This window comes from Psammomys obesus, unplaced genomic scaffold (assembly GCF_907164565.1).
Source record: "Psammomys obesus unplaced genomic scaffold, mPsaObe1.curated_primary_1811, whole genome shotgun sequence".
In the NCBI taxonomy this organism is placed as follows: Eukaryota; Metazoa; Chordata; class Mammalia; order Rodentia; family Muridae; genus Psammomys; species Psammomys obesus.
In genome coordinates this window covers 2,410,539-2,426,995 of record NW_026585690.1, presented here as the reverse complement: position 1 = coordinate 2,426,995, position 16,457 = coordinate 2,410,539, and the positions used below count along the sequence as shown (strand labels likewise).

At 42.4% G+C, this 16,457-nt stretch overlaps 1 protein-coding gene across 3 annotated transcripts in view; it reads right to left on the bottom strand.

Moving 5' to 3' along the window:
* Rassf6 (Ras association domain family member 6) overlaps positions 1–16,457 on the bottom strand; it is a 36,677-nt gene that overhangs the window by 12,673 nt on the left and 7,547 nt on the right. For all 3 annotated transcript variants that reach the window (XM_055596464.1, XM_055596477.1, XM_055596472.1), the window contains exons 2-4: positions 15,703–15,802; positions 3,303–3,381; positions 1,417–1,559 (exon numbers count right to left, since the gene is read on the bottom strand). In XM_055596464.1, coding sequence (XP_055452439.1) covers positions 1,417–1,559; positions 3,303–3,381; positions 15,703–15,767 — 287 coding nt within the window. In that variant the 5' untranslated portion in view covers positions 15,768–15,802. The remainder of the gene's footprint in view (positions 1–1,416; positions 1,560–3,302; positions 3,382–15,702; positions 15,803–16,457) is intronic.

Genomic DNA, 16,457 nt, shown 5'->3' with positions numbered 1-16,457 from the left:
GCAGCCATTAGGTTGGTTAGGAGATTAGTGAGAAGAGGCGGGGGGGGGTGAGGGGGTCGTCACACACAGCGGGTGTAATTTATTCACAGGTTTCTGAGGATTTCATTTGATCTTATTACCCTCACTCACACTGCCTTTCTCCATCTATCATATTTCTCTATCCCTTTTTCTCTTCCTTCATCCCTCTATCTCTCCCTCTCCCCCTCTCTCCTTCTTTCTTTTTCTTTGTGCTGGGCAGTGGGATGCAAAGGCAATTCAAGATGTGTCCCATGCTACCTAGAAATTCACACTTTAGATGGGGGACAAGTTGTGTAAAAGTCAATAAACTGTATGTCCTGGAGATAAAAAAGAAAAAAAAAAACAAAGAAAAAAGTTGTCATTGGGCTCAATGTAGAGAGGAGGATCATGGAGGGCTTTCAGGAAAGTGCGGTGAATTTGCTAGAGGTGAGTCAGACAATTAACTGTTGATAAGTAGGCTGGTTTCGAGGCAGGCTGACTAGAAAATTAGAAATGGCATGAACTGTTTAGGGCATTGCAAAATGTTCAGCCCTGTCCAAGAATGATATTTGAGAAATGTTGGAAAGGTAAAAATCATGGCGGGACAAGGCAGTACCTACTTTTCCCTAATTGTGGCCAAAGATCAGTCCACAGAAACACATCATCCTGGCAGCTTGCCTCTCCATTTTCTTCTCTTCCAGTAATGGATAGAAAGATGAGACATGTGAAGAGAATTGTCATGGCTCCGGGTGTGTCAGAAAGGAGGTGAGGATGAAAGATGCAGAAGAAAGGCAGCAAGCCCTGTTATGACTATTCTTTGGAATAATTATTAATTTAAAAAATTAAAAGGGTAATGACAAACCCCACCCAAATCAAACATGCAAGGTGCAGTGGCCTCCATCTATTCGGGCTGTTCTGTGCAGCGAGCTTCAGCTGCACATTGCTGTGATCTGCTAAGCGGCTCCGCTTGTCTTGAGCATAATTCAGTCCTCTCTCCAGAAAACAAGAAGGCTCCTTTGTTCCAAGGAGTGGACAAATTTAAGTTTTCTTCCCCACTTTTGGAGGTCAGGTGGGGACTAGCCAAATCTTCTTGCCTTTCTATCTTGTCTCGTCCGGTGACCAGATGCAGTCTCCTGGGAGAAGCACTGGGGCAGACAGGTCTCCAAGCACAGGGTCTGGAGAACCATGGAACAGAGGTCCCTTTGGTCCTACCAAGTGGTAAGGAGGGATGGGATCCTGCACAAATTCACCTAACCCCCAGAGACACGGTTTCCAAACACCTAAGTGACGGAGATGATGGCAATGGTGTGACATTGCTCTAAGCATCTATGCACAGCCATAGGCAGCCTACGCTAAGATCACACACAGCAAACACAGATGCTGAGGCCATCCAAAGAATAACACGGGAAGATAGCTTACCCTTTGCTGGTAAAGGTTTCTGGTGAGTTCAACAGATCAATAGAAGAGAGTTGCTTCTCATCCTGTATCTTTAGCTGTATCGGCCTTTTCACTCCCCAGAAAATATCCAGCATCCCTTCAACAATCAGCTGTCCGTCTTCAGTCTAAGGGAGAAGCAGTTACCCACAGGAATTGTTTTCATATTATTTATGGAAAGTTAAATGCTTTACTTGATGATATAGAAAGTAATTCTGTAGTAGATATTTTTAGGTTTAAACTTCTTCCAGGATAGATTATTTGGCTTCTGAGCCTATCTGCAAAACAATTCTAATTTGAAATAATCTTTTATTTTTAAAAGATTATTTAAAATATACCTGACAACATGTCTTTGGCATGTTCGCCAAATAGCATAGTGCATTAAAATGCTTTCTGATCTCTGGTTCTTGGATTAAGTGGCATTATCCTGCTTTTGGTCCATTTAATTTAAAAGTAAAGCAGATTTTACAAACTATACTGAATTAAAAGTTAGAATAAATGGTTACTGAGAGACTTAGCAGTTGTTTGAATAAATAGGAATAATTTAAGTCATATAGCTATGTAGAACAACAACAAAAAAGAATGCTTATGATAGGGGCATACGCCTTTAGTATCAGCACTCAAAGAGGCAGAGGTAGGTAGATCTGTTTGTTCCAGGCCAGCCATGGCTATATAGTGAAATTCGATCTCAATAAAATAAAAAGTATGCATACAAAAAACTTAATATATGACACAAAACAGAGCAGGGGGAATCTGTGTTTGAATCCCCAACACCTGTATAAAACATCGAGGCATGACTGTGCATGCCCACAGTCCCAGCACTGGGCGCTGGAGGCAACCTGGGCCCAACAGTTCTCTAAACAGTCAGCTAAGCCCAGAGTGGCAAGCTATGGGCTCAGTGAGAGATGCCAGTTCAAAGCAACAGAGAGAGAGGAATGATCCTGTTTGGCCTCTTCACATGGGAACGTGGCATATGGGAGTGTGGCATGCTTGCTTGCTTAATCATGTGCATGCAACACACACACACACACACACACATACTTACAAACACATTTCTGAAAAATCAATAATTTTGAAGTACTTATTCAAAATAGAAATAGTATAACAAAAGGAGTAATGGGAAAGAGATGAAAAATTAGCCAACAGGAATACATATGTAATTTGCAATTAGTTAAATGTTACAAGCAATGGAATTCCCATATAATTTTTTTTCAAATCTACTTTTACACGATACATAATCTCTTTTATATGTTGAGTATCTTTTTATTAAAGTAATAGATTGTTGTTTTAGAAACTTTGAGATTATGGAAAGCCATAGTATAAGATCACTGACTACTGTTGCTATGAAAAGCCAGTTGCTAGGCAATATAAATGACGGAACTACTTCTCTAATAGTTTTAAACTGTTGTCACTGTGAGCTATTGTACTCTTCACTTGTTCACAAGTCAGCCTCTACTCTACAGACACAGCCTGATTTGTTATAATAATCCCGTGCTGTTGGACTCAAGGGAAGTATCACATTTTCTCACTGTAAATGAGAGGTGTGTGGAGAGGCGTCTCAGCGCACACCTCTTCACACACATGTAAAGAAGTAGTGCATCTGCCATTTATAACATTATCACTGTTTGAGAGATATTCCATTTTAAAACAGAAAGCAAATGTGTCCTTAAAATTATTTTTGTATGCTTTTCTGCATTAAAAATGCTTAGCAACGTGCAGGCATTCCAGCCCTCATATTTAGTGATGTAGTCTAAACATGAAAATAAGAATAAATTAAAGATTTACCTGCTTCCAGCAATCCTGACTCATTTACATGATTATAGAATTGGTTTTCTGTGAATCAAGCTGTTGCATTTCTTTAATGGGCTTACCTGTCCATACAAAATATGCAGATTTTTCTGGTTTTCATAGAATACATTATAAGCCTCCAGTAAAGAATTAAGTTGTTCCCTAAAAATAAATAAATAAATAAAGAAAGAAATGAACATTTTCCAATTACAACCAATCGTAAGCCTTAGAGTAGTAAGACACAATAACAATACTTTTACTTCTTCATAGAAGTATGAGATTAAAAAAATGTTTCTGTGGAATTGTTATTATCCTGCCATTTTAATTTAAGGTGCACCATGGAAATCTGAAGCACTCTTAGAACATGAACACATTTAAATATGCTAATTAGTAAGTAAAATGTATGTGGCCGGATGACTGAGGACAGCACTGGTGGGAGAGCTTGGTCAAAGCAGACAGCTATGGAGCAAATATGGCTTCCATTTTTGCTTTGTTTTCACAATTAACCCACGGACACTAAGCACCCACGATGCATCTGATGTCCTGGTTCTCTCTGACATTACAACAATGGTAAACAGTGGATTAGTTAATAATGTTGACTGCTTCAGAGGAATGTCTCTCAGGTGACAGAGAGATGCTGTGGGGGCACTGCTTCCTCCCACCTCTGCCCTTCCCTCTGAGTCATCACATCTGGATTACAGAAATGACCTCCTACAAGGCTCCCCGTATATACTGTGTTCTTGACAACAGGAACTATTGTGAACTCCGCCATCTTTCTCCTTTGCTCACAACTCCTCAGTATCTTCTCAGAATAGAATTCAACATCCTCTTGCCATGGCGACTTGAGAGAGTAGGTTTGATCTAGTCCTCCATCACCCCATCTACCTCACTCTCTATCACTCTTTCTTTCACTTACTCTGCCCAGCTTTCTTGATATCTCTTGGACACTCCAGGTCATAGGCCTTTGAACTTACTGATTGCTCGCCTAGAATGACCTCGTCCTCCACCATCACATTGTTCCCTCATTCATTCATTTTCGCTAATTTAATCAAAGCCACCAATGGGGAGGTAGAGGTGGCTGAGCGATTAAGGTCACTGGCTGTTCTTCCTGAGGATCTGGGTTCTATTCCCAGCATCCATATGTTGGCTCAAAACTGTTCATAACACCAGATCCAGAGGACTCAACACCCTCTTCTGGGATTTCCACATACACTTCAGGCATCCGACACACAGGTATACATACAAGCAAACCATCCACACACATAAAATAAAAATACACTCACACCCTGCCCCATTTTAAAAAAATAGACGTGTGTAAGGAGTCTTTCTTGAGCATCCATTCTAAATCTCTGCCTCTCCCAACATTTCATATCTTGCCTTCTTCCTTCACCTCTGCCTCTGAGGTGTCCTCTAATGCTCTGTAAATGTGACTGGCCTGGAATCTACATCACCCCTCATGGTTCTGCCTCTAGAGTGCCATGATTAAAGGCATGAGCCATAAATGGCTGTAACTTTTGAGTTTTCAATTGTGTGTTTTGTCTCCTCCACCAGAATGAATCTCCTTGAGAGTAGGGATGTTGGGAAATTTTGTTCAGATTTCATGTATCCCCGGTAGTATCGTGTTCGGTGCGTGGAGGGCACTTAATTAATTCTGGTTAAGTAAATTTACCAGAATATTCTCTTCTAAAGCAACAACAACAAATAGTAGCAAGATGAAAGAGGAAAAGCTTGGTTTGTGTAAACCTATTTATTGAAAAAATATCCTGTAACATTTTGCTTCCAAATATTTCATGGTTCCTATCTCTTTGACTTTCAAATACCTTTGCTGTTCTCATAAGAATGCAGCCTCCATGAGAGCCATCAGTTTGGTTTCAACCAATGATTAGAGTAGATGTTTCATCTTAAGCTGTTATCCAGCGAACACTGGCTGGATACTGAACAGCCAGCTTTATGAATATTGTTTTTACATGTGGGAATCGTAAAAACATGCTTTTGGTACTGACTTTCCTCACTTGCAATTTCCAATGTGCACATTTCCAGGGGCCCATACGATCCATGTGATGACCACAAAAAGGAATCCCAGAGAAGGCCTCCAGACTACTGTTCCATTTCACAAATAACTTGCTCCAAATTTTTATTGTTAATGAATATTTCTGTTCTAAATTTCACCGGATACACTGATTTTGTTCCTTTAGGACCATCACTCTGAAATAGTTCCCTTAAAGTTGCACTTTTGCAATAGAGTCCCGTAGCCCTTTAAGAGCTTTCATTCTTTTATGCCTGTACAGCACAAAGTAGTTTAGGGTTCACTAGGGATGCAAGTCCTGATATGCTGAGCTCAGAGCATCATTATGAAAGCACACAGAGCCTTATATAATCTCACGCCCTCAGCTTTTGCTTCTGGCAAAACCCCAGTAGCGGGAAAGGCACAAGCCTTTGAAGCATCACTCAGGACCACGAAGTGGAAACACTCGGTGCCTGAACGGAGGCGAATGCTTGCCACAAGGCCCTTTTAACTGTGTGTATCTTACCAGAAAGGGGATTTAAGTCCCTGGACCCATGAAGGATGGGTGTACCCTAACCATGGGAAGAAATGTTAGCCTGTGACTATATTAATATACCAGGTTGGTTAGTTGAGACTAGGGGGGCAAGGAGATCAAGTGTTGCCACCCGTTGGTCATCTGTGTCTGCTAACGCAAAGTAAGCATAGTAATGGAAAGGCTGAACTAATGTCATTCATCCATTCATGCCAGAATCACCGTGTGAGCCCAGTCATGGAAACTCAGTCATCCATAGAAGCTAAGCACACCATGGTCCCTGTGGTGAATCTAGGTGGGCAGTAACTAAACCAGAAGAGCTAATCAGGTCAGAGGAACGTTTCTAAGAACCTATCACCATTTCTTCAGTCTGTGTGAGCAGCTCTGAGATGAGGTTCTGAGGATGAACCTAAGATTTGGAAGCATGAGCACTTTAAGAAACTTAAATTCATTCTCTGGGCAATGGGAGCTAGTGAAGTCAAGGCACGAGGAAGACAGGGCAGCACTAAAGCCAGTAGGTAGAGAGCTGAAGGTGGAATTTGACATGGGACAACATAGAAGCAGCAAGGGAGGTTGAGGGCATCATAACTCTGAGCCAGAGGTTCAGGAGCAAGCCTGGCATTCTCTGAGAAGACAGGTGGATGGCACATACATATGGAATGATCTGGAGCCCAGGAATTCTAAAATAACTGCAGGACAGGCACTTATCCTAGGAGATGAAAAGCATTATCAAGGGTTTAATTTAATTTAATTTTATCAGAATTTTAAGAGTCCATCTAAGTGAGCACATTCTTAATGAATAAAAACAAATTGTGCCATTTTCTGCCTCACTTTCAAATAGGTCCTCACCTAACCCAGACTGAGCAGTTAGCATAGGCCATTCAAATACCCTGATCAAGCTTTAAAATGGTAGCTTAGAGAAGGGTTACACATCTGGTCTTTCTTTAATGAACCAGGGATGTCTAGAAGCCACAGAGATGGCAAAGAAACAGAAATGAAATTCAGACTCATTTGAGTGAGTCATCAAATCTTGACTTCCTGGGAAAAGTTTGTGAGTTTTTTTGGAACGTAAAATATCACCTCACAGAACATATAACATGTTCTTAAGGACATCTTCACATACTATATTAAGGGGAAGGTGTTCTGACTAAACTGAGAGATGTCAAATTTTCTATACAGACTGAACTTCTAATTGAAGGACTTCATGGAAACATCAGCTTCCACCGCAGAAAAAAGGCATTCCAACACTGGCACTGCAGGGTGGGAATCCTGGTTCGTGCTTATGGGTACCCAGAATTCCCTAGCATGGATTCTGAAAGAGAGCAAGCCGGGACGGAACTGACCAGGGAAGGAGGGATGCTAAGGGCACCTGCCGCTCTAAGGTCCTGTTTGGCTTTAGTGAGTTATAGCACAGACGAGTGAACTGTAAAACGCTCAGGTGTACTTTGTACCGTGTGGCAGGAACCGCAGCAGCTCAGCAGATGGGAGCTACCCACATGCTGACGTGTGCCAGCAATAATGAACTTAGCAAGAAACGAGTTCCTCTTTCTTATCTCCCTCTTCAACAGTCGAGAAGAAACACTTATTTGATTTTGCAAACTGTGATAAACATGGGCAGGAGGAAGGATGATGGGTGAGAGGGAACTACACTTTACACGCAGGGACACATGGAGGCCAGACTTTGGTGGCAACATAACAACCCCTCTCGTTTGTCCAGTCGTTCACGGTATCATTAAACAGTGGCTCTTCTATGCTCTCCCTGGAAACCAATGAGCCTGTTCCATTCTTGAGCCTTATAACTTGGACCCCAATATGCCCAAAGTCCAGATACTGTCACATGATGTGATCCAACATGAACTTCAGAGACAGCCATGGACCGAACATCCATGGTGACGCTTGGCTGTGTTTCCTACATCTGAGCCACACTCTGGGAGACTCGTTAGAAAATGTTGATGGTTCAGCTCAAGTCACTGAACTGCATGCACCCTGGCGTTGGTGTTAGGTGACATTCTTTGTGGACTCTCTCGTGCTTTAGAGCAGGACTGTTTTACTTGAGTCCCTCACATCAGGTGGCTTACAGACACCTGTAACTAAAGTTTCAGGGGTTCTGAAGCCTCTGTTCTTCATGCACGCACACACGTGTGTGTGTGTGTGTGTGTGTGTGTGTGTGTGCGTGCGTGCGTGGGTGTACGTGTGTGCGTGTGTGCGTGTGTGTGTGTGTGTGTGCGTGCACATGCACACAACTAGGAATTAAACATGTAGCTACAATGAATTGCTGGTATTAAGTTTATGTTCTTAATTTTGCGGGTTGTAATGCTGCACATTTTCCAAACTGTGCATTAAGTGTGTAATGTATTTGTGATTTCTCACAGTTGACAGCCACAATTCAAACTATAAAATGGCTGCCTGCCTCTGGAAAGGTAGAATCAGGAAACATGAGGATAACAGAAAGTAGATCCCTATCAGTCAGCCAGCTAATGCACCTATGTCTGCAAGCATTGGCAAAACTCTCAGACCCCACTTTATCCTTCCTTGCTCTCTTCTGGTGGTGAAATTGCAAACTTGAGCAAGGACTCCTCTAGAAGAGACCTTGGTGCCAGGGCTTCTTGCCTTGGGCCTCTTTTTCTGGCCAAGCTGTTGGAAGAAAGAATGCCTTACCACCTGGCACACAGACATCCCTCAGCTAGCAAAGTAGGTTAGTCACATTTCCATTGCAAATGAAGGGATTGGGTTCCACAGTCTGAAAGCTGGGAGGCCTCAGAGAAGACAGCCCTCCTAACGGAAGCAAATTTTGCTGCTCTTGATGTCAGAGTCCTCTGCAGGGGCACATACCTGCAGTTTCTGTCGTTTTCAAAGAGGGAGGATTCCTGGCTGCACTAGAAACTCTATCCTGGAGTGTCAAGGGTCACCCTTGCTCGGGAACAAGAGGTGGGGAATGATGTGGTAGATTAAAAAACAAACAAACAAGGATGTTTTAACTACAAAAACTGCACCATACAAGAGGGCTCCTGCTACTGTAACGATGTGACTAAGCCACACACAGCATGTGGACAGGATAGAAAGACGGACTGGACTGTTTTCTTCTTTTCATGCTTTCTTTTGAAGAAAGCAACCTGGCTGTATTTTTGAGGCAGGCCTCACTACGTAGCAGGGACCAGAACGAAGGAGGGCTCTGTCTTGCCGTCTTCTCCTCTGGTGGGGGCACTCAGCGGCAGGGGCTGGGTCTCTGTGTCGATGCTATTTACACAGGAGTGCCATTGCTCATGCTTCCATAAATGGTATATGAAACGTTTATAAATGGTATATACCTTTCTATAGGCTGATAAAGATCAGACATGTAATCATTCTGACTAGAATTACACCGATTCTAATAATTCTAAGTAAGTATGTTTAAACAAATGGCTCTGCTGAGGCACTGAAGGGTACAGCCTTGAACACAGCACCGAGGCCTCTGCAGCTGAGAATCACTTTATAGCTGAGAGCAAGAGAAGAAGAAAGAATAGTGGAGCACCGTCCTGTGACAGAGGGTAAGATTTCTGCAAAGGATACATGATTCTATGTACAGCGCTCAGGGAGAGGACCCTCCAGAGAGGGTGCTCAGGTGGTAGGAAAGAATAAACTGAGTTTGCTATGATGGGATCATCCAGCCAGGGGAAGAATGAGGGAGAGAGGCCAGGCAGACACACGCCTGTCCTGACTGGAGTGTCGGACCAAGCTGGGCACTTCTGAAGGAGAGAAAAAGATGTGATTCAAAATGAGGCTGTAGGGGTCCTGCCAGCCCCTACAGGGATGCGCTTCTCACTCTGAGCACAGCAAGAAACCTTTGGAGGATTTAGGCAAGATGATGGCGATCAGGTAACAGAGAAACATCTGATAGCTCAAAGAGAAGGGGCTTCCGAGTGGAAGCCCCAGGAGCAGGTGGCTGTAGTTGTCCAGCCCAGATATGAACTGGCTTCAGAAGTGGAGGTGATTGGCTGAGCCACGAGGGTGGGGAGAGAGCCGAGAGAATGGTTCCGAATGCCTGCTTCTCATTCACCCCTGATGTACGCATACATTTCAAGTTTTCACCTGTTTCTAAAACAAGGTTTAATGGCAGCTTTTGAAAAAAATAAATAAATAACAAGCCGCCTGAAAAGCAAACATGGCTGCGCCACCCATCGCTGGTCACTGTTTAGACAGGCTCACGTGTGCTGTGAGACAATGGCCTCTGTGTGTGAAAGGTGAGGGACTCTGCTGGGAAGGAAGACCCACAGTGGCTTCAGCTCTGCTCCTTCTGGAGGAGGAACCCACCTAGCTCTTCTACTTAAATAAGTTACCCTTCCAGCCTCAACAGGCCTGTGAGATTGGTGCTGGAAGCTGACCAGTAATTCTCGGGACCACTGATGTGAGCAAGCAGGAGGTCCAGGCTGGAGCCTTACATCTCATGGCCTTATGGCCACTGCCTCGCTCTCACGACCCTGACCATTGATTCTTCTTATTCTGAAACAAATACACCAACTGTTCTTCTCTTTTCATGACACCCATATATCACCCACATAATCCCCACTGAGCAGAGAATGTCTAACCACATCGTCTGCTTTGCTTAACACCCATGAATGTCTCTCTGTAGCCCTTTGAGTAAAATCCTCCTCTGATCCTTATGACACACAATGATCCTGTGCGGCCCCTCTCCTGCTTTCTTTTTAAGAGAGGCATTGAGATCTGAAGAGCTGGCTCGGAGGAGGTTAAGGGCATTTTTCTGCTCTTCCAGAGGACCCAGGTTTGATTCCCAGAACCCACAGGGAAGATCACAACTTCATTTCCAGAGACTCTGATGCTTTTTCCTGGCCTCTTAAGGTACCAGGTTTGCCACACTGTGTACAGACATCCATTGTGTAGATGGGACATCCATACACATAAAATAAATAAATATATATATATATTTAACGTAAAGAGAGATGTATATCTCCTCTTGTGTGTCCTGTACCTCAGCTGGCCTGGAACCCTCCTCTTGCTGTAACTCACTGAGCACAGGATTCTGACACTTCCTGTACCAGATGCCTCTTGATCTTGCTTCTCTGAGTTAAATCCCTCCCTAGTCAGGCCTCAGATCTCGCTAAGATGAGGCCCTCCCCATCTAGAGTGTTCACCTCACTTGGTTTCTACACCTCAGACCTGCATTTCCCAGAGAGAACAACAGCTGAAGCACCCAGGAATGGAGCCATGCAGACACCCCATCCCAGTCCCCAGTGAAGATCCAGGAACTCCGAGGAAGGGCCTGGCCTCTGGGCACTTTCCTGGGCCAGCTGAGAGCTGCAGCGTCAGCCAGCAGGCTCCTTCTAGAATGTTCTGCTTTATGTAAACAGCCTAGCTTTTCTTCTGGCAACAGCTTCTGGCTCATGGCGTAGCCTCAAACCTCATTTGCTTAGGGAATAACATATGGAAAATTGAATCCCAGCTTACTCCTGGGGGGGGTGTGGTGTGGGGAGTGCTGTGATTGAGGACATCAGACGTTAAAGTAAATTCTATATAGGTAATAAATACGGGGGTGGGGTGGGAGAGTTGTGTTTGAAATTTGACTTCAGACTCTGTGGAAAAGTTTCTGTGAATCTTGGAAAGAGCTTTGAATCTATTAAAGTGACAGAATAGGTAACTAGATAGCAGATAAACAGCAGGGGGCTGTCATTGACACACTCAAGTGACTACTGATAATATATGTTTTGGGGAAATATTGGCTCTAAGGAAATTTTGAGAGGTGCCCTCTTTCCAGATATCTGGGGGCATTACTGAACTTTCTGATATAGCCTCATATGTATTGTTCATTTTTTTAAAAAAATAATAATCTTTCATTTTCACCAGATCATCAGAAAGTAATACTGTGAAGATTTTAAGACAATCTCTACACAGAAAAAAATAGCTCTAAACACATGTTTCAAACCCGTTGTCTCTGGCTCATTTTATCCTCTTGACTGTTTTTAGACCTTTAGAGAAGCCTTCCACATCCTCATTAAACCCCGAAGTGGCCTTCCTGAGAGTAAGGGCCTCTCCTCACAGACCTGTCCTCAGGGCTGGCTGGGGCTCAGTGTTCATTCTTTTGATCAGTGTGCTCTGGACTCCCACTGTAATGATGCCCACCAGCTCTCCAAGCCAGGTAGGAGGCAGCCTCAGGAACAGGGTCCCTTTGTGTATAATTAGAAGTGTAGGTGGCTTGTTCTTTTGTCCCAGCAAAGGGTACCAGCCAACATGCCTTGAACAAAAAAACTGTAAAGAATAATGTACTTGCATACACTCATGACATCATGCTAACTAAACCTATTTACCAAGGACAGGGATGCACATGTTTTGGTTGATATCAATGTCTAAGAAGCACAGAAAACCTAACAGGTTTTGAAATCTGACCTGCATGAATCTGGGCTGAACTTTTTGTTTTTGTTTGTTTTAAATACAGGGCTGATACTTATTTACTTCTAAACTCTTCCTGATTTAAACGGTAAGATGCAAATGCTTTGAGAGCAACCAAATGGAACCGTATTTGATTTGGAATATTTGCATGGGCACCGAGCACAGTGGTGACTCCGGGCAATGAAGCAGCAACTGGAACCGTGGTCACTGGAGCTTGAAGCGAATTGATGCCAACACCCTTGAGCCAGGAAGTCTGGAAACAAATTTTCACCCAGTCCTAACATACAAGTGGCTGGCTGGCTACAGTGCCGTGACCCATAGGACCTCTTGTTTTATTACCGATCATGTGTTAATTCTCATTAAAAGTGCTGAAACCAAAATTTTCAATTAGGTAGATACTATTCTTTTTTCATATTTTAAAATTTATTATAACATCAATTTCTGACACTTCTCTGCATTTTTTTTTTGGTGTAGGCAAATGAAAACATTAATAAAATACAGTATGTTTTGTTTACTCTGATGACAAACGCATCCAGGGAGCTGAGAAGCTGAACTGGGTAAGCGGGGGAGGGGCTGTTTCCAGATGTGTATTGCTATCATTTTTGATGACAGTTTTGCAGAGATTTCTTATGGTTTCTGGGATGTTCTGATGGGAAGTTGGAAGCTGTCAGAACTTCATCCCTCCCTCCTCTAAGACCTTCAGGGACTTCAGCATGTGGGATCAGTGTGGGGCTGAGCCCAGCATCTGTACTGTCGGTGAGAGTCTGATTCAGGATCAAGGGTTCTAAGACCACATCCTGAGAAAGTCTCTCTGGATGCATAGAGTCTGTGGAATCACGCTGCTTCCTGATGTTGCTCAGCCGTACAAGGCTCCAGTGAGCATGCAGACAGCCCGTGGTCTAAAAGACATCCTGGTCTACGGAAGACAAGCTCTTAAGCTCTTCAACTGACCAATTCAGAGATGAGAAATAAAGCTCACTACAATCTTGTCACCTTTGGAAATGTCTGGTTTTAGTGTGACATATTTAATTGCAGATAAATAATACTGTGGGACTATATAGGTTTTTAAATGCAATCTTTTTTTCCTATATTATAGCTGAGTATTAGAATATGCTTGTCAAAACTTTTTCAGAGATGGAAATATTAATTTTATGTATTAGGTGTTCAGGCTAGGTTTGTAAGAAAGACAAATGTACTGGTGAGCTGAAAGAAACCCTTTCTTCCCCTCTCTGCAAAAAAGAAAAAAAAAATTTTTTCAACTGCAATTTGGCAGGGGCTATGGCAGTGTTGTAGAGCTATTTTAATAGTTTAGGTCAATTTAAAGTATCATCTGTTGCCAATAACTTTTTAATTGACTTTGCTTTCCTTTGTCACTTTGTCTAAGCAATATTTGTGAAACCAAAGATTTCTTATATTTTTCTTATACTGTATTTTATAATTATACCTAATATTTTCTTACACTGTAATTTCTTAATACTTTCCATAAGTATTAAAGTAAGATGAGCATCTATGTTGCCCCTAAAAATCATTATACCAAGCTCACCTACTGGTACAACTTTGTGAAAGAGGCTAAAAATGGGTAGTCCTCACCCTCAAGTGATTTACATTTTTTCCAAGTCTATCCCAGCACTCTTATAAGAAATAAGGAAGAAAGGCCATGAGGCCTTCAGTTGTTGGCAAGAGCATATGCTCTGGGGAGCTGATCTGTAGAGGCAAACACACACTGTTTGTACACATTGATCCAGGGGCTATTTCTGTCAACCAGCCTTATGTATAAAAACAAAACTACAGCCACCTAGAAGACAGAAGTTAGGGCATGATTACAGGGTGGTATTTCTGTCTCACTGAAAGTGACTGTATCATTCAAAACATTTTAGGAAGATTTCCTTTAGTGGTATGGAAAAATTTTTATAATCTAACGAGTGGCCTGTAAAATAAGATACAGTGTGGTCTCAGTTTTATAAAATGGAATCTGCTTGAGGAAAGAAATAAGCTTAAGTTAAACTGAGTTTTTCCATTAATGTTTCATCTGGATACTTTTATTCTTTAAATCCTCTCAGCTTTTTAAATCACGTAAATATAAAAGAAACACGTAAAATATTTAATCAAGATGGCTGCATAAAAATCATTGCTAAATCCTTTTCCCGTGAGCCCTTTGTTAACCTCAGCAGGCATCTAAGCTGGGCAATCTGTCACGGTCCTTTTCCTACCTCTCTTGCTGCCATGGTTCAGGCCACCATCATCTCTACTTTTAATGTTCATTCTGCATCTCTATTTAAGCCCTTCTTCAATGTATCCCTCACAGCCAGACTGATGTTGTCACAGCTGTATTCAGTCTTTTTCCATTTCTCATCGTATTTGGTGAGAAAGGGCAAGTCTCACAATGGCCCCCGAAAGGCCATGTTTTCTGGGCGGTCTGTGCCTCTGATCTCAGCTTTGTTTACTCTCTTTCTCCTCTAGTTCCTCTACACTGGCCTGTCCTGTACTCTCATGCTCCTCCTTCTGAGCTAGGGATGCTCGCAGCCGCTTAACCGAGGCTTTTTCTTCCAATCCTGTGTCTTCACTTAGGGCTTTCCTTGAATCCTTCCTTGAGTTAGCAACTCCCTGCCTGTCTGCCTCTAGGTTCTTCACTCATGTCCCTGCTTTATTTTTATGTTTCCCTTATTTTGGCATTTATCTTCATCTTGACTGCACCCTCTGTCCCCTGAAAGTAAGGGTTTCATTCGATTCATTGATGAATACCCAGTGCTCATTACAGTCCTTCCATAGTGTGACACCAGTGTCTGTGCAACGAATGAAGGAAACGTCTCCCTTTAAGTCAGCTTGTCATGTTTTCTTTCTACTCTTATATTCCGTCTTTATCCTCTAGTGGTGGCTTCTGACCACCTTTGTGGCCCTTTGCTTTGCTAATCTACCCCACAGCATTGACATTTCTCATGCGGTTTCTACCTCTCCTATCCTTTGACTTGGGCTTGTCTCGGTACCATTTGAGTCTGTATGACTTCTTTCTCTTTCTCAGCATCTGCCTTGGCTTAGCCAGGTTCAGCTCTCATCTTTCTAGTTCTTAAACTTCTGCTGTCCAAAAAGCAATAGAAGATGCTATTTATTGTCTGAAGAAAAGTAGGTAAGGATGTGGGCTTTATCTTATGTAGTGCATGTCAAGAGGAAAGTGGAATGTGTCAGAAATGAAAGACAAATATAGAGAGCTAAGGACTGAACACATGATTTGTGGCCTCAGAACAAACTCTGGGTGTGTTGATATAATTCATGAGGAACTTTCTTTCCTTAACTCAGTCTTCATAAATGTTTGAATTATTAAAACTGAAACATAATTTTAAATGAAATCAGACAACTGTTAATGAAATATGAGTAGTCATTCTATGACAGAGTATGACTTAGCAGTATATATTAAGCTTAGGAATATACTTTATTTTCTTATCTAGTATCTTACCTAGTGGTTCACAATACTGATCTCATCGGTCATAGGTCATTCTTAGAAAAACCTGAATGGCATGCTCTGTCAGTGAATGGAGCAGAATATCATGTCACATGGGTGTATGCTTACCTGGTTATGAATGTCCTCTCATTGACAAAGATCCATGAAGGGTACTGGTCATCCATCATTGTCATCCTTTCCCCCGTTTCCAAAATGATCTGAGGACACCCTAAGACATTAGAAAAGCGTTAATGCTTTGTTGCTGAGAGATATCCTTAAGTTCGTTTCTTATTTAAATCATGTATTTGCTTATGTCTCTATTGTACATGAGAAGGTTTTAAGTCCATGTGAGGGATTACAATCCTTCTACTGCAGCAACCTAACCTCAAGTGGCTGAACACTGGATCAGGTCAAGATTCCAGGTGCTGACGTCAAGTTCTGGCTAGAGAGCTGACTAAGGATGATATAAGAGCCTCCAGCTCTCCCGAAGGTTCTGGAACCTGAGATCAGATATCAACAATTACCTCTATTAAGAGTTCATATCAATGGCATAAGGGTGTGATCACAAATATTGAGTGTACTTTCTGCTTTCTCTATTTTGCATCCACACATACATATCATTGCTTTGAGCCTGAAGAATCACAGTCACTATATTCAGAATCAAAAGATGGGCTGGAAAGAAAAGTTCAATTTTCTTAATAGAAAGTACCTAGATGGTATTATACATACTAATTCCCTAGGAGGGAAAAAAGGAGGAGGAGAAACAGGAGGAGGCAGAGAAAAAGGGGTGAAGTAGGAGGAAGAAGACAAAATAGATGAAGAAGAAGGAGGAGGAGAGGAAGAAGAAAAAGAGGAAGGAGAAGGAGAAGGGAGAGAAGGAGGGG